General features: G+C 37.5%; 2 protein-coding genes across 2 annotated transcripts; both read right to left on the bottom strand.

Moving 5' to 3' along the window:
* Nucleotides 1-14: 14 nt before the first annotated feature.
* LOC112049751 (vacuolar protein sorting-associated protein 51 homolog) lies at nucleotides 15-2,387 on the bottom strand. The gene has a single exon (XM_024087774.2). The coding sequence runs from the start codon at nucleotides 2,196-2,198 to the stop codon at nucleotides 96-98; it is 2,103 nt and encodes a 700-aa protein (XP_023943542.2). The 5' UTR covers nucleotides 2,199-2,387; the 3' UTR covers nucleotides 15-95.
* A 1,148-nt stretch (nucleotides 2,388-3,535) lies between these two features.
* On the bottom strand, nucleotides 3,536-18,756 carry LOC112049736 (TBC1 domain family member 5). The gene is made up of 13 exons (XM_052884743.1): nucleotides 18,245-18,756; nucleotides 18,104-18,171; nucleotides 17,512-17,646; nucleotides 15,432-15,531; nucleotides 14,766-14,882; nucleotides 14,475-14,602; nucleotides 13,135-13,185; nucleotides 12,435-12,537; nucleotides 11,709-11,827; nucleotides 10,856-10,998; nucleotides 10,260-10,404; nucleotides 8,812-9,046; nucleotides 3,536-7,516 (listed from the first exon to the last, which is right to left on the bottom strand). Exons 1-13 carry the CDS (start codon nucleotides 18,245-18,247, stop codon nucleotides 7,229-7,231), a joined length of 1,635 nt encoding a protein of 544 aa, XP_052740703.1. The 5' UTR covers nucleotides 18,248-18,756; the 3' UTR covers nucleotides 3,536-7,228.
* Nucleotides 18,757-19,095: the final 339 nt, after the last annotated feature.

Below are 19,095 nucleotides of genomic sequence, written 5' to 3'. Positions count from 1 at the left end.
TATAAATAAAAGACTTTAGTTAGATATATTGCATATATTATTTAATCTTAAACATCAAAATACATACTCTTAATAACTATAAAATACTTTACAAATCAACCTCTTTCACAAATTATATCTACGATACTAGGTTCCATAAGCTGTGGATCAACACATCTTAACTGAGCAGAAGCCAAAGCATCTTCCAGTAAAGCATTCAGCAACCTTTCGTCATTGCCCATACACGACAATCTTTGTTGAAGGAAATGAACATCAACTTGCAACTGTTGCAATCCATGGCGACTGAATGTACGTAATCTTACACACTCTACTAATGCTTTTAGAGCAACCTTTAATGCTCCGTTAGACAATGCAGCTCTATCTGCACCAGCTGGGCTAAAAACTTCAATTCTTTCAGAGAAGATACGATTTATAGGTGAGAATGAAGATGGTGCTCTAGACCAAATTGTTCTGCGACTTGAGTCACTAGATGGTTTAATACTTGTGGGAAACAGCTGTGATGCAGCAGTGTCTGCGCTCGCCAGCGTTTCTACAACCCTGCGACACACAGCGCGAGGCCCTCTCGGTTCAGGTGCTCGCAACCAATCTCTTGCTAACACAGATACTCTCAACATTTGTGCTGCCATTTGCCCTATAAAAACTACTTCAGAGTCCAAAGCCGCCTGGGCAGCAGTCGACAAATGGACCATGACACTGTTAGTGTCTTTGTCCTTGACTGTCAGTCCTGGTGCTGATTCCTCTAAAAGTTTAAGAAGATGAGAATGTAATGTTGTCACTCCATTTTCTTGGATCTCCAAACATAACTTTGCAAGTATCAAGAGTAGTTCAAAGGGTATGTTATTCGATGTTTGCATAGAAGCCATATCTTTCACCATGTCTGATAGGTTTTTAAGGGTTTCTGAAATAACTGTCCAACAAGCATCTGCAACTGCTTTACCACACCATGGTTTCAAGCCAAAAGAGAGTTTATTTTGCAAGAATGCCATTAAATCTAATAAGGAAGCTTGGACCTTCTGCATCAAATGTATTTGAAGAGAATTCAAAATGTCTTTGAGGTCCACAGTTTCTGACCCTTTACTGGCAAGAGACTGTCTCACTCTCATAAGATTTTCTTTGAACTGTGTCTGTATGAGTTGGTACTGCATTGTAGCTTTGTGGTCAATACATTGAATGACAACATCTTGAGCTTTGTTAGAAACTGTATCACTGGATATAATTTCAGACATTGCTTGCAGTTTTCTGAAAAACTTGTCCAAGCCTCTGATCAATATTTCAGTTCCTATGTTCTCAGGCTTTTTGACTACTTCCTCAAACAGATGGAACACTTGTGTAGTTATTTTATCAGCAAATTCAGGAAGATTAGCATTCTCGCTGTCTTGGAAAATGTCATGGTAGCATGAGATGACAATACCCAAGTCTGCCAATAGGGTATTGTTACATTTCTCCACCCATTCCAGTATGTCAACATTTTCAATTATACCACATAAATTTTTCAAGTGTTGTTCTAGTCTATTCTCAGCACATGTTAAAAATATATCCTGCAATGAGGAATCAGTTTCCTGTAGCTGTCTCAATAAGCCTACACTTTCAGCCAACTCTGAGGCTGAAGTGTCAGGTGTAAGGAGTCGTTCTCTAAGTGTCTTTTTCAAGTCGCAAATTATTTCTGAACATTCTGTTTGAATGCTTTGAAACGATGGTTGGTTGCCGTACTTCTGGAGGACTCTTTGGGCGTGAGTGTAGTCATGAACGGCGTCTACGTATCTGTTTTCTTCTATAGCTTTGTTCAGCTGCGTCGGCAACAGGAACACGAATTGCAGCTTGTCCAGCAACTGGCGCGTGCTGCATAGTCTGTTGACATTATTGCCACTTTCTTTCAAATTATCAGATATCTTCGAGCTAAATTCTGTTATATTGTTTATGTTCTCGCTAAGTTTGTTCATTTCTTCCTGCATAATTTGGAAATCTGAACGCATTTTACGCACAGTCTCCGTGGCAGATATGAACTTGTTATAATTCTCGTACACCAAAGTTTGCATTTCCGATTGCAAGAATTGGCTTTGGGTTACGACCTCCGCTTCTTTGTCCATCACTTGGCGAAGAGTTGCGCATTTCAAAAGGCATTCTAAATACATTTCCGAGTTAAAATTACTGCCATCGATATCGAGCGGATTTTCGTTGTCCTTACAGGATTCCGACATTTTTAACTCTATAAATCCCGCAACGCTCAAGTATTTTAAAAACAGGATTTAATCATTAGGAAAGCACTGTTTTAAAAATACGGAAAATAAAGCGTTAAATTACTTTTAATAAAAATAAAAAAATCCAAAACATTGTTTTTTTTTAGCTTGCAGTTGACAGTTGTCAGTTTGTCACTTGTCACTTGTGTCACTTGTTTGAACTTGTTTTTTTTTTTTTTTAATTTATTTTACGGCCTTGGAAATTGAACTCGTTTGACAAATGACAGTCAAAAAATTAAAGTAACTTTGTAAGACTCAGGCGATTGGTTAGTTAGTTAGTGAGTTGGCCCGAGATTACCAATAAATGGCCGCCTCTATTCCCGAGACCGACTGTGATCAAAACCCCCTTTTTTTAACTTTACCATTTTCTAAAGAGTAAACGTAAAGTGTAAATATAGGGTAGAGTGCGCGCAAGATAAGCATAAGTCTGCGCGCGACTGGCGGCGCTATTATGTTGCCAGCTTTAGTGATCTCTTTTACCCGCAAAAAGACAAAGATAGGCGACAAGATGGCGGCACATTTGATTAGTTCCAATTTTGGCTACGCGTAAACTTATCTTGCGCGCGCGCGTTTACTATTTTCTGACTTCTGAGTCACAATCACTCACGCTTAAAATCTTGATGGCTGGTCTTGATACAAGAGAAGTCGGTTAAAAAGATGATGAAATAAAAAATAAATAGGTTCTCAATTTAAATGAAAACTTTAATTGGTTTATTCATTTTCCGCTTCGTGTGGAGCCGATATAGTATAACTAATAACTACTTAACAGTGAGTTTCTTCTCTATCTTTCTCTGTTTACTGTGTCATGTTAGACAGAGATGCATTGAAGCACATAATAGTGTCAGCATCTGTTTCCCTGCATGTATATGTGCTAGAGTTTGGCTAATGAAAGTAAAGACTGAAATCGCCCGCCAAATAAAAAAAAAACATTAAAACAAATTAAAAAATGTTTTTTTAATTTGTTATTTCATTATAAGCGTTTTCATAATATCTTTAAATTATTTTTTGTTTGAGAATGCTACCTACGAGTATATTATAAGTATTAAGCTCAGTTATTCCAATATTTGCACTATAGTTTTGAGAATTTACAGATATTTTTTTTAAAATTAGTCTCTAATTTCACTAGCCAAACTCTAGTAGGTGCTAGTGGATATCTACTTCATTATGTCTAGGATGCACACCACGATACAAGAGATAAAAGTCTAACATTAGCGGCAGAACAAAAAACGTCGCCTTCATTTGTTGCAATCATTTACTTAATGCAGCATTATTCATTAAAGACTAGTAAAACACAAGACGATATTTTATTTTCAATTTAATCTTTACTTAAAACAGTAAAACAAAACTAGACCTTTACGAGAACACAAATGCAATTTCACATGCTACATATTAGAAGGTAATAAAATAACATAATTTGTGAACATAAACAGTACCTACCTAAGTACTTTTCTCTTAGAATAACGTAACAATAAAATAGTTCAATATGTATTGTAAGTATAAACTTTATTATATTCTACAATATGAATATACAAATAAAATACTTAGTTACATATCTAAATTAAATCCATACTAATATTTGAGAGGAAAGGTTTGATTGTTTGTTTGTTTGCACTGAACTACGGAACTGACTAAACAATTCGTTCACTATTGGGAAGCTACCACTAACCCAGAGTGCTATAGTTTGCTATTATTAAATAAAATATTATGAAACAATAATTTTTTTTAGTGTAAATTTTAACTTTTCGTGCGGATAAATAATGGGATTAGAAAAGGCATTTAGACAATAATCCAGTCAAATGAGACTTTGAAGGTTACAAAAGTTCCCATAGAGCTAAAAATTTGTAGGAATGTTGAGAATACTATTACAAATGAATTGTGAAAAGTCCCCATCAATTGACCTTGTGCAAAAAAAATTGTTGATGGTGAAAGTTTGCAAATATAGGTTTCTCGCGTTTTTCAGCTAAACGATGAGTTTTATGGCAAAAATAGTTTAGACAAAAATTGTAGATCATCTGATTCTCTACAAAAAAATTATCCACACTTTTATTCCATAAGTATTGCCATATCCGTGATACAGCGGTTAAAAGAATTGAAAAAAATATTTTATTCGTATTATGCACACATTTCCACACCACCTATGAGGTAATGTGCTTGGCGCTTTTTTTATAACGTGGTTAAAACCGCGTATTGTACTTTATTTCTATTTTAAGGACTAATTTGACTGGACTACAAACCATTTTGACATATTCTCATCCCATTATTACATTATATAAACAAAAAACGATACATCATTTTAAATAAACTAGGTATGAAATGACATTTGTATTTTACATTCATTTCTATTTTTTTTGTTGTTAAACATTGCACATTGAATATGGCTTTATTAGACAATCATGTTATGCAGCATGTTCACGGATTCGTGCGCAACTTACTTGAGCAAGTAAAGTAATCTTTATCATAAATAACATCAATACATATAAATAACATAATATTTTGTATCTATATCACATTTACATTTGTTTCAGAGTTATTTTAATCTAAAGCTAAATACAGTTTTTGATACTATGAATCACACATTTATATTGCACTGTAAACTTAAATAACTAATGGAATTATTAGGATTAAAAATAGTAAACTAACCTCAGTGTATAAAATTTTTTGACGTAAAAATTAACGACATTTAAAATGGGCTTACATTTAGCCTTTTGTAACATAATTACTTTGGAATATCTAATGTGCGACTAAAAAGATTATAGAGATTTATTAATAATGGAACCTATGAATTCGTAGTGTGGCAACACATATTTGCTGTCATTACAGATTTGTAAATAAAGAGCACTGAGCAACCGATTAGTTTATTCTTCTTCTTTAATTTAATGGCTTTTGGTTATGCCAAGACAGCACACCGATTAGTTTATTTTTTTTCTATCAGATTTTTGTATTTTTGACATAAACACTCAAAATTGAGCTTGAGTTTATGATTTCATCTGTAACTCACAAGCAAGTGGAACAGAAAAAAACTATGATCATTATGATCGCTTAGTGGAACGTATTACGTTGCCATAGTATAGTGTGAATAGAAATTTTAGAGCGTAAAGCCAATATACAGGTTGTCCCGTAACTAATGGCTAATACTCAAATAGTAGATACACAACCTAATTATCTAAAATTAATTTGAATAGTTTTCCAAAAATCCCTAGGGTGACCAAGTTATATTTTATTTTGGATTTTAAAATTTTTCTTTCTTGAATCAGTTTTTTCAATGCCGGAACTGTAGTAATTAAGATATTAAAGATATGATTATTGTTATACATTGCGGATTAAATTACCAATGTACTATAATCCTACTTTTATAAATAATGTTTTATTTGTGTTGTAGAAGAAGCTTTGAATGTAATAATTTTTTTCTTTCATTAAGATGACCCGATTTAAAAAAAAATATCCTGTAAAAAAATGTATGGAGCTGAACTACCATTTGTATATTATCCATTAACTACGAGACAACCTGTTTAAAACAATAAAAATCAATGCGACTTAATTTTTTACTTTAATTTATGATGCTAGCTTTTCTTAAGCGTTTTCATGGAAGACTTATAACTAGCTTTTTAAAACGCCAAAATAAATCATATTTTCGATAACATTATTATTTTGCAATTTAATATTTATTATAGTATCATATTATTTACATTTTTAACGCAACTCTCTTTTTGACTTGTAAATCTCAGGAAAATTACCTCATTAATTTTTTTTTTGTAACAATTATTACCTCATAGAATAGTCAAATATTTACAATCAACAATACCACGGACTTATATTTAACTAGACGCCGCAACCGACCACCGAAAATCCAGACGTTTGAGTTTATTTAAGGTTCTGCTACCTTAGATATAAAAGTTAGCTTATTTTTTTATAGCAGCAGTTTACAATATTTCAATTATTAAATATAATCACTAAATACTTGGCTGAACAAAAATAATAATATTATGTGCCTTGATTGGGGGCGCCATAGTAGTCCAGTATTTTTAGGCATTTTAAATACAAATCTGGGGAAAAATTCTGAACTGAACTGAATTTTTGTATACACCTTTATTGCGGTGTTATTAAGAAGATGTGAAAAATCGACATCGATATCGTGCCAGCTAAAAAGTAACAAAGGTCAAAAGGTCACGTAAATCAGTTTTTCGCAAATATTTCGCGACCTAGTAGTTCGGAGGTCAATAGAGGTCATTATAAAAATTGATCCTCATAAAATGTCTTTTGCAGTTTTTCTGTAACTGTTTTCGGATTAAAGCGCTGAGAAAGCGACTAAATAATACATACATAAATATATAACAACAAAATTGTGAATGTGTGCGCTCAGCTAAATTTGGATTACTTTTTGCGGTGATTTTGTAGGCACATAAAATATCGAACAGTATAAAATCGTTGGATGTCGGTAGTACTTCTTTGAACAAACTCTGGCATAAAGACATCTACTACTAACAATCGATATTTGTTTAATATTCATTTTACTACAGAAAAAGCGGCGTCTAGTTAAAAGCTAATCCGTCCGTGGTCAATATGTACATTCAATCTCTATTTATTTTTACATATTTCTCGAATATGAAAGCTGTAATATTAACAAATAGCATGTTTTTTTTATAGTTAATAGTTAACTTATTTTATTAGTATACAGTACTAACGAAATTCAAATGCCATTGTCACTATCAATTCTTTTTGGCTGAACCAAGTCTTTTCTCATTAATTTTAATAGGAACCCATAATAGATTTTCTATGTTGAGCTTTACTCAGAGGCACAATTATCCGCACATTTTATTATACTCGCGTCATATTAAAGTGGGCGGATAATTGTGCCTATGGGTATATAATGCAAAGGATTTTACTTTATTTAAGCTCTAAAACAGAATTCAATCCACATTCCGCAAAAGTCAATAATTCACACAAATATAAACCTAATGGTAATAGCTATAGAGCATAATTTTCCGTCGTAGTCATTCTGTCCGTAGCCGCAGCGGGTCTAGAAATGGCAAATCACTAGAACTGTCGCACTCCATTTGGTGGAACACTGTTAGGGGTACCTCTTTCACTTTCCTCACTTGTTTGGTCTGTTTGAGGGTCTGTTTGGGGGGCTGTTTGGTGGTCTGCTTGTGCGGGGGAAGCACTACCACCGGCACCAGCTGTCGCCGGCCGAGGCTGTAGGTGGACTGGTTCTCTGCCGCCTCCAGGGCTGTCTCCACGTCTATCAGCGCGTGGTTGCGGCACTGCAGCAGGGCTGCCAACTGTTGAGAAACATTGGGGATAAAGGAAATCCACTCATATACAATAGGGATGATAACAGTTTTTAAAATTGTATATAAATTTGGAGTATGCTAATAGTAAAGCAATTTTGTATACAACACAACAATAAATCCCACCACAAACTGTTTAGATTAATAAGCTAAATACATAACTCAAAACATACGTCGTATACAAAACGTTACATACATAACAGTCATATTGCAAGCTATCACACAACAAACATTCGTTTAATATGCATACATAACGCACACGCGCACATCTATCATTAGTAAAACAGCCATAAGTATTAAATTAGTCGCAATAAAACCTTGTCAAAATGCATACGTATTTTCTTTAAAACATCTCCACTACCTGCAGGCGGAATTCAACCTTAACGAGTTCATCTTTTTGAATTTTTAGAGCGCAGAAGCATCGTCTGATGGGGCCTCTTCTGAGACTCAGACCTCGGCTTAAAGGGCCGTTCAGGAAGGGTGGGTTTAAAACCCACGTCCGGGTGACGTCAAATATCGGGGACCTCGTCTTATCCGGCGAAGAACTTTGTAACTTGTGTTTGTGTTGTTTGGGAAGTGTCGTCACTCGTTACGTCATCGTCAGGATCGTAAAGGACGTCTAGATCTACCATCAGCAATGGAATCGGGGGTACTATGTAAAGGTAGGTAGGTAGGTTGGCTGGTGGGAGGCTTCGGCCGTAGCTAGTTAACACCCTACCGACAAAGACGTACCGCCAAGCGATTTAGCGTTCCAGTATGATGTCGTGTAGAAACCGAAAGGGGTGTGGATTTTCATTCTCCTCCTAACAAGTTATTCCGCTTCCATCTTAGATTGCATCATCACTACCATCAGGTGAGATTGTCAAGGGCTAACTTGTAATTAATAAAAAAAAAAAGCAATTTTGTACACAACACAACACAAGAAATCCCATCACAAACAATTTTCTGATTGTGTAAGTGCTGTAGGCTCCTTAATAGGTTTGACCGAGCGCAGAAGCATCGTCTGATGGGGCCTCCTCTGAAACTCAGACCTCGGCTTAGAGGGGCCGTTCAGGAAGGGTGTTTTGGCCGGAGTGTATATGTCCGGGCGCCCCTGAGATAGTGGGTTAAAACCCACGTCCGAGTGACATCAAATATCGGGGACCTCGTTTTTGCCGACGAAGAACTTTGTAACTTGTAGCTTGTGTTATTGGGAAGTGTTGTTGCTCATTACATCATCGTCAGGATCGCCAAGGACGTCTAGATCTACCATCGGTCACACTGATCGGGGGTGCTGTGGAAGGTACCTGCAAGATCTGCTGCAGCGGCTGCAGCGCCTGCGGCGGCGGGCGCGGCAGCGCGGCCTGCAGCGCGGCGGCGGCGGGCGGCAGGCGCGCGCGCAGCAGCGCCAGCGCCGCCAGCGAGCGCGCCACGTCGCCGCCCTCCGCCACGCCCTCCGAGCCCGACGACTGCGCCTCCTCCTCCGCGCGCTGCTCGAAGCTCCACGTCGAGCTGGACGCGTCCACCACGCTGTCGGGCCGACTGGAACAGTGATACTCGAGTTTGTGGCACCATCAACATACTCTGACTGTATTGGATAGAAGCAGGCGTTACTTTGCGGAAGTTCATCATGAATATATAATAATTTATTTATTTTGCTATCATCCGAACCCATGCGACAACGTCACCCAGGTCCGACAAAATACATCTCCTGAGGATGCTCCGGTTTCGGGGTGAAACGTACGTAGAGAGTATTTTGTCGGACCTGGGTGACGTTGTCGCATGGGTTCGTCGACTTTTTGCGGATGATAGCAAAATAAATAAATCATTATATAATACTCTGACAGGCCAAGCATCTCTCGCTACAGGGGCCGCCGCCGATCGCATGTTCATTTACACGAGCAGCAACTGCTATCGCCGACTGCAGTCGTCGGCAGCAGTTGTCAGCTGCTGTTGGCAACGTGCTGTTCGTGTAAATGAACCCTTAGCAGCGTCTCCAGCGCTGTCAGATGCAACAAGTGGTACAAGTCAAGGCCAACTAAAGAGCTATCATTCTCTGATAGACTATGGAATGTGTGCTTAAAGGTAAGCTCTTTATTAAGCAAGCACACGAAGAAAGAACCAACGTTATATATATCGGACAGGCAGTGTAGTTTTTGTACGAACCGGTCTACTGGTGACTTTCTAAAGCCATTGAGAAACAAGATGAAGCACTTCGCCATATCCCTTGACATACAATTAATTTTTTCTTAATCGAACGGCAAAAGTGTGGAACGCACTTCCAGCGTGTGTTTCTTGCCTAAAATCTTAACACTTTCAAGTAGAATCCTCTGGGCAAGCGCTGACCATTGCTTTAAATCAGGCAAGAGTGCAGTAAAGCTCCTATTGACCATAAAAAAGTGTCTGTCATCTCCGACACACGAATGGAGTTTCCTCTTTCAGACCGACTGTCTAAATAGGTATATGTTGCCCCGCAGCATACGCTATGTAGATCTCGATGCTCTTGCTTGAAAAGTGAAAGGTGTGCAACCGAGGAGCAACAGGCCGCGGCATGCGCGACCGCCAACGGCGTGCACATGCGCGCGCTCGATTGAACGCTATTGGCGGCAGCGCATGGTGAAAGGTACGCAGAATAGGTTGCGCACAAAAAAGTAACGCTGTCATTCATCGAAACTGCCCTTATTTTTTTCATACCTGGGGCTATATATGAAAAATCGATTGTTAAGGGGTAAAGTCCAAAAAGCTGTGCACTCACACGTTGTTGTGCAGGTGCGGCGGCGGCGGGCGCGGGCGCTCGTGCGGCGCGCGCAGGTGCAGCGCCAGCGCGCACACGTGCGCCGCCGACACCGCCGCCGGCCGCATCAGCAGCGCCAGCGCGCCGCCCGCGTCGCTCTCCAACACTGTGCCATATTACAAACAAAATGATGAGGATGTTTGGGCAAGGAGAAACTTCTAACGAGTGTCACGACTCACGCAAGCTCCTGACGGGCAGCAGCATGGCGAGGATGACGTAGTGCAGGTTGGGCAGCATGGGCCCGTCCGAGAACAGGAAGCCCCACAGCAGCGGGGCCCCGAGTGTACACGAATGTCACGACTCACGCAAGCTCCTGACGGGCAGCAGCATGGCGAGGATGACGTAGTGCAGGTTGGGCAGCATGGGCCCGTCCGAGAACAGGAAGCCCCACAGCAGCGGGGCCCCGAGTGTACACGAATGTCACGACTCACGCAAGCTCCTGACGGGCAGCAGCATGGCGAGGATGACGTAGTGCAGGTTGGGCAGCATGGGCCCGTCCGAGAACAGGAAGCCCCACAGCAGCGGGGCCCCGAGTGTACACGAATGTCACGACTCACGCAAGCTCCTGACGGGCAGCAGCATGGCGAGGATGACGTAGTGCAGGTTGGGCAGCATGGGCCCGTCCGAGAACAGGAAGCCCCACAGCAGCGGGATCTCCGCGCGCGGGAACTCACGCCCGAACAGCAGTCGCAGCCAACGTCTGTGATATCAACATTTATAACATATCTGCCATAAACAAACAAATATTAAATTTTTTTCTAAATTAAAAAAAAAAATAATTGGTATGTGTTATATATGCGCGACTTCATGGTATGAATAGGTATTTTACTGGCTTCACCACTTCAACATAAATATGCATGCAGCTATTTTGAGCACTATTTTGTTCTAGAGTAAGTGAACTGTGATATCTCTTGAGATATTAATTTAAATGGAATGATGTCAAGGGCATTTTTTTATAAGAATTTAAAATGTTTACTATAATTGTGTAAAATAAGTATTTGATTGCTGTTTATTTTTACAGAAACTATTACTGTGGCATTTTGAGTTGCATTTAATAATTCCTGGAGACACTTGTACTTTTTATCAATACCCTATTTATCATTAGAGACATACCTAACACGAATTTTGCCATGTGGATGTTTTACTGTGTTGTGAGCTATTTTTCCGCTGAGTTTTCGATCTTTGAGCGTAATATATATATATATAAAAGTTGGGTTAGAAATACACTATAAACTCAACTCAAGAAAGGCTGGATCGCTTTGGCTAAAATAATCAGGTTAGAGGTACAGTAGGAGTAGCCTCACCTTACTCCTACCTTACTATATCAACCTAATTCTAGGGTTGAGTAGGGCTGAAGGGTAGGGTAGGGTTAGTACTTAGGTCGGTCCGCTTGTATAAGATAATAGCTACATTCCGAACAGCTCCAAGGATATGTTGCAGTCGGCGAGGTGCGCCGCCAGCTCCGGGTCGGCCGGCGCCAGGTGCTGCTCCCGCAGGCGCTCCAGGTACCGCACCACTTCGTTTTGACTCTGATATACAAACATATTTATTCCAGATTATATAGATCCAGATATTCTTAAATTGTTCAACAGCTTTCGAGCGAGCTGTCATCCATTGCAACTGCAACTACACTCCCAACCTTAACGCTAACTTCAAGCAGAGGCGTCCCAAAAACGTCCTTTACGATCCAGACGATGACATGACGACCGACAATACTTCCCGGGCAACACAATCACAAGCAACACAGCGTCTTCGCCTGCGAAGACGAGGTCCCCGATATCTAACGTCACCCGGACGTGGGTTTTCTAACTCACGATCTCGGGGGCGTCGATGCAGTTCTACTTTCACCGTTTTACCATAGAACATTAATGTTGATTGTATGCCTCATGGAGTGTTACTGGGGAGGCAATGTGTGCTGTGCGTTGTTCTGATACTCTGCTGCATCTAAGCATAACGTGTATCGGTTATTCTTATTCTTCCATGCTTCTTCTACACAGAGAACTGTTGGTTATCCCTAGAATTGTGACAACAAGTCAATCACATTTATCATAGTTATGTGTGCATTGCTCTACACAGAGAACTGTTTTTTGTCCCTAGAATTGTGACAACAAGTCCAATCACATTTATCATACTTACGTGTGCAGTTCTGGAGGTGGGCAGTCGGCCGCAGTTGTTGGGGATGACGTCACCGGTGGAGTAGAACTTCTCCAGCCCTTTCATTATGGCGCTAAACAGCATGCTGGAAAACAGACACTCTATGAAACCAAATCTAATCATTATAATCATATTGATCATATATACCTATTGTTAAATGGTGATAAAGTATAAAAGAATAAACCTGGCTGAGTTTGTTGTGGGCACTTCTTGGACCAAAGCTCGTTTGGAACCCTCGTAACTTTAATTTTAAGTTTTCGAATGATTATTATCACCATTATCTTAAGTTTAATATAACTTGACGTTTCGAAGAGCTTGTAAACTAAGCCTAATTGAAATAAATTAATTTTGACTTTTTGATGTAAGATACCTCTTATGAAACATACCCCATATGTGCCAGCCCTTGCATTTAAGTTTTTAATATTGAAATCAAAAATGTATGAACATCTACTTTGTTTAAAAAAATATTTTCGTTTCATTAATATTCATAGAGAGAACTTTCATGTTCCAAGTGATTGATAAGTTATGATAACCAAACCATATAAATATTGGAAAAAATACGCATTATGTAACTTATTTATATCACAAAATAAATACTAAATATTGAATATATAACTTTTTTGTATATTTTATATTGAGAGTAACAGCTAATTTAATGTGCAATGGAAATAAAAATACTCACTAACTGTCGTGTTCTAAGTATTCTTCCTGGAGATAATACCGTAAAGTGTCACTGGAAAAACAATATTTCAATTATGAGCTTTAAGATATATACACATAAGGTTCATATTAAAATAGCAAATATAATAAAATCTCGAACACTACTTATAATAAATAAATTTTGCTTACAAGAACGATTTGTAAGCTAGTAACTGGATTATGGACATACATTGATATACATGCATACTAAAGTGGCTTTATTAGAATGAAATGTACACATCCATATTCAGGGACGTAACCAGGGTCATTTTGTAGGTAGGACTGAAGGGGGAGTTGTAATATTATTGAAGGTTTAAAATTGAATCATGTCAAAATTTGTAATTAGTTATGGTTGACCGAACAACAATGGAAATAAACTAATTTAGAGGGTATTCTAAAAATATTATTACAAAGCTTGCTTGCTTGCTTGGTTCAATTTCTACAATAAAAAATGTAGTCGCATACATTTAGTTACATTATTTATGGCAGACTTGAAAACTATATCACAAGCAAGTTTGTGTGTAAAGTGGTAACTCAGCAAAACAGAAACACATTGGTAAATTAAAGTCATACAGAGACATGTGACATTGAAACCCGTTTACTAAAAACTGTTGTAAAGTAGTAGAGTAGTTACTCAGCACAGCTGATAATAATTTATAAACATGTTTCAGCTTTGCTAACACTTCTTCAGTTTCAGTTTTACCCCTGTCTAAATAATTAAAAAAGTAACATCATTGTCAGATGATGGACGTCCATTGCTGGACCTAGAACTCTTTCAGAATTTTGTGTGTTACTCACACAAAAAATTTTTGTTTTTCTGGGAATCTCCACATTTCTGATTCGACAAATCAGACATACTCTGAATTACCACCAATTACATTCTATTGGATTTGTATCTCACTCAAATTCATTATCATAGTCTGTCGTTTTTTGAGGGGGACAAGGTAAAGTAAAATATTTAACACTAATAAAATATAATCCTGTGTCCTTACACTGAACACAACTATAAATTTTAAATCGTAACACACACATGTAATTTACAGTTTGTATGAACACATTAGATCATGATCCTATATTTTTGAGACAGGGTAACCTCTATAGTACGATTATTAATTCCAGCCACTAAAATGACAAGTGCAACTGTCACTGAAATTTCAATTTACTGACTGGAATGAATAATCTTATGTAAGATTTATTGTATGTTCGATTACTAATTCCAGTCAGTACTATGACATTTCAGTGACAGTTGCACTTGTCATTTTACTGACTGCAATTAATAATCGTACTATTGTAAGGCAGGCAGTTTCAGTGTTGCGGAGTTACCTCAAGTGTTGCGGAGCGAATATCCTGTCGCAGTGCAGTTCGTAGAGCGCTGGCGCGAGGATCTCGTGCATGCCTTGTCGGTACCCGGGGCTCGGGTGAGAACGCGCCCAGAAGAACAACACACGCACCTGGTTATCATGTTGAGAGGAATTGAGAGTCAGTGGCGGATTTACGGTTTTAGCATCTTGTATTTACAAAAAACACTGTGTACTGAAAGCATTTCATAAAACATAATTATTTTGAAATCACAGACACTAAAATTTTATATTTGTGTTGATTAGTCAATATTACCATCATGTCCTGCACGTCTTTGTCACGGAAATACGCTTCATCAGGAAAAGTTCGGACGACATCTTGTAGTATCAACGCCTTAAGTTCATTGTCACAAAAATGCTGCTTCCATGCGCTCTGCAAGACATTAGCGTAAAATAAAGTAGTGGGAAGACATTAGCGTAAAATAAAGTAGAGGGAATAAGTGTATACTGCCTATACGAACGAACGAAAAAGAGATTATATAATGATTTATTTAATTTTGCTATCAACCGCGAAATTCGGCGAACCCATGCGACAACGTCACCCAGGTCCGACAAAATACTCTCTACGTACGTTTCACCCCGAAACCGGGGCATCCTCAGGAGATGTTGACTCTACAACGTGCAATTGCACGTTGTAGAGTCAACATCGCGGTTGATAGCAAAATTAAATAAATCATTATATAATCATGATGAACTTCCGCAAAGTAACGCCTGCTTCTATCCAATATTTGAACGAAAAAGAGCTTATGAATATTTTTAGTTGATAAAACCTAACCAGTTTAGATAGTAATGGGGCCCCATTTGTTTATTTGCACCAGAGCCCATGGTTACCTAGCTACGCCACTGCCTATATGCATATTTAATTTTATCCTCAGACTCTTTTTCTTTGCCATTGAGTTTTTAATTAAAGTTCAAACTATACCTCATCATTCTGCGAGAGAGGGTCATCTCCGATCACTGCTCTAGGATCCATTGAAAGTTTTTTTTTCAAGTCATTGTAGAAATTCCTGTGGCCTCTTATACTGAAAAAAACATTATTATTATTAGTTGTATAGGCTAGCGCAAACGCTTAGGCAGAAAGAGTTTAATGTGTTGTCTCTTTAGGCACAACCAACAACTTATGGCAATGTGTGAAGACCCAATATAAATCGGTTTCACAACTAAGTAACCGAAAAGTCTGACCTAATTACGAGAACATTATTGTCTGACAACAATAGTCCAGCAAACGAGGATTTAAGCCTTTCAGGGTTAAGATCCCCTAAATTCCTCAATCGAGGACCGAGGTTCTCGATTCTTTACACATCATCCAGATGCTAGTCCTAACCAGTTATCTCAGTCAGCTCATAAATCCATTGATCCCAAAGTACCTTTATGCCAAGGTCTCATAGAACGACCTCTACATTTCCTTACCCCTATGCTATGTTCTTCTAGGAGGTCCTGCAATCCTACAGCCAAATCCCTGAATGACGTCACTGCCGCCTCATTAAGGTCACAGTTAGAAAACATCAAACATTAAGGCCGTTTAACAATGTAATAACGAAGCTACTTGTTCACCGTTTCGGTTAGAAATAGCATGCACTGGATACTCTAATTCCAGTCAGAACCATACTCGTATACGGTCGTAGGGTCTGCCCTTGCCCTCAAGCAGTGTGCTAGGTACCTTTCGCTTCGCTCGCTGGTCCGTGGCTGGCATTCACATCTGAAGGACGCATCGTTTCTTAACTTTACTTAGTTAATGTATTGACATAGATAAAATATTTATTATCATCAAACCCCCAATAATAAAGTTAGGCGGTCAATACGCGAAAAAACAATTCTGTTTTCTACAACGCGTTTGACTTGTGGTTAATCGAGTCTGGTCCACTCTCTAATGACGTCGAATCATTTTCTCCTTTGACAATTGATTAAAGATTGAAGAATATTATCAACTTATCTGATGTCCATGAATAACCAAATGAAGGGTAGGCATTGTAGCATCTAGGTACTCCATGTATATTCGCACACTGCCACCCTTTGCATATTGTCCATATATGTCAAAAAATTTGGTTCTTCTGTGGATCACAGAGATACACTGAGCAACCAAATGAATGAAAATCGTTTAGATGCTCATAAAATCACTACACATGCTCATGTCATGTCAACAAGTCATGATGAAAAGAGTGATAAAAAAAATATTTTTTCTTTTACAAACATACTTTTATTATCCCAATTAATTAACCAGTTCCTTATTTAAACATAATATTAACATCAACCATTTATTTTTATATGGTTGATGTATGCAGATATTTTTATAAAAATAACTAGCTGATGCCGCGCGGTTTCCCGCGTGGTTCCTGTTATTGTAGGAATACGTCGATAATATATAGCCTATAGCCTTCCTCGATAAATGGGCTATCTAAAACTGATAGAATTTTTCAAATCGGACCAGTAGTTACTGATATTAGCACATTCAAACAAACAAACAAACTCTTCAGCTTTCTAATATTAGTGTAGTTATAATTTTATTGCAATATCCGTTCTTAGTGGATATGTGCTAACTATGGGACAAATATCTTAGCAATCCATGGATTCACCGGGTGGTGGTTCCGTCATATGGTAGAGAGAAAAACAAGCAAAGGCCAGGAATTGTGATCTTGATGTAGGGTTAAGAAATTCCTTGACAATCAATTAACACTCCCCTCTTCTGCTCGTGTTGTTGTCCCTGCCTAGCCAAATTTGGTAAGATTCTATTAGAGCAACTTTGGATACCCATTCTAATATATAAAGAAGAATAAAGAAAGAAATTTATAGAAAGTTATAGCGATATATTGCTGGTAATCCTCTCACACCTACTTCTACGGGGTACAGACTAACCACATAGCCATTCTTAGTTAATAAAGTTTCATCTTTGTGAATCAAGCCGTTTTCAATATTTTATGATAAATGACCTTTTACATTTGTATATTAAGATTTTACAGATTCTGTATTAGCTTAGTGAATATAAATAATAAAAATATAGTTACCTCATCAAAACATCTCCACTTGGCGATGGAATAGCATTTAATAAAATAGCCCAAGCCAAACTCCTTGGTCGCACTAATTTCTGATCTACTGCAGCTGTTTTCAGATACTCCAAGCTCCATGTTGGGAATTGTAAGCTTGAAAATATAATATAAAAATAATACAAATAGGCTGCACCAACTCAATCTTTGCCTAGACAAGAGATCTATAAAAAATATCAATATAAAAATTTGAAAATATAGAATAAGAAAAATATTTTTATGATTGGACCACAATTGAGGTTTTACCTTGCGGCCTCTTTCCTGCCCTCCCTTTAACATCTTTAAAGCAAGCTGGAATAGGTATTTTCATTGCTAGCACGCCCCAAATTAGACCTGATTAATGTTTTCTATCAGGAATTACAGTCAAAGGCAAGCCATTTAAAAAAGTTAGATCTACAATCTTAGTTGCATCAAATATAATCACAGTCAATGTTCAAATAACAAAAAATACTTCATCTTACGTATAAAAGAGTACTTAGTTAAATAAAAAAGAAAACGCGTGTTATTATTATTCTGAAGATCAAAGACATTAGATATAAAGCCTTTCACTTACTCATAATCGCGGGCCTCATAGAAAGGCTTTGAAGGAGAACTTGGCGAACCATTCAGGTTGTTTTGTTCCTACAAAGTAAATACATTTAAAAAATGACTCATAACAAACACTTACTTTGAGAAATTTGCAACTCAAACTCACCATTTTTATTGAAAATCAATAAAGAAACATATCGATAATATCATTTAGATTTAGATACTACACACACAATACGATCACTTTGTTATTCTTATTCTTTGATTAATTTCACTACTACAAAGTTGCAAACTGAGCTTAAATGTTTTGTACAAAAAAATTAGCACAGCTGTGTACGACATTACATTGACATTTGACATTAATCTTTTTTTTTATTGTCTAATCTCTATAACGGCTCTGAGTGAGCTCAAGCCCTTTTGAGCATAGACTTTTGACATTAGGGCTATATTTCACTAAGCGGTCCTAACAATCGCCCTCACGACCACGGTTTTTTCCGTTTCAAATCAACGGGTGATGTAAATTAAACAAACTGGCGAATAAAACAAGCTATGTTAAAAGTTTAAAATGTATCACCTGATTTCTTTTCTATTTTACGGGTCTACAACACTTAAAATGTATTTATTTTTAATAAATAAATATCACATAAAACTTAAAAAAGACACAGTATTGAGTTTTTCCACTTAAGGTGTTCCATCATTGTTCCATAAAGTTGTCAATAAAAATAATTTTGGAAAATGTAATTTACTGTTGAAGTCGATTAAATACGAAGAAGATAATTATTACTCGTAATAAAAAAAATATTTTTGAGACACCATTAGAATAATCCAGAAAAAAAATAGTCTATGAAATACATTATTGCCATTATCACGAAGTTTTTAAAAAATATAAATTATGTGCTCTTAAACTAATAAAATAGTTGTTTGTAATTTAACATAATTGACTAATAAAAATACTATCTACCTATTTGATTTTTTCATTTAATGAAAAAGAAAAAAATTTACCCGCCAAAATATTGA

The sequence above is a fragment of the Bicyclus anynana genome, chromosome 12 (assembly GCF_947172395.1).
Source record: "Bicyclus anynana chromosome 12, ilBicAnyn1.1, whole genome shotgun sequence".
Lineage (NCBI taxonomy): Eukaryota > Metazoa > Arthropoda > Insecta > Lepidoptera > Nymphalidae > Bicyclus > Bicyclus anynana.
Note: the sequence above shows the minus strand (reverse complement) of the source record. Positions and strands in the feature narration are given on the sequence as shown.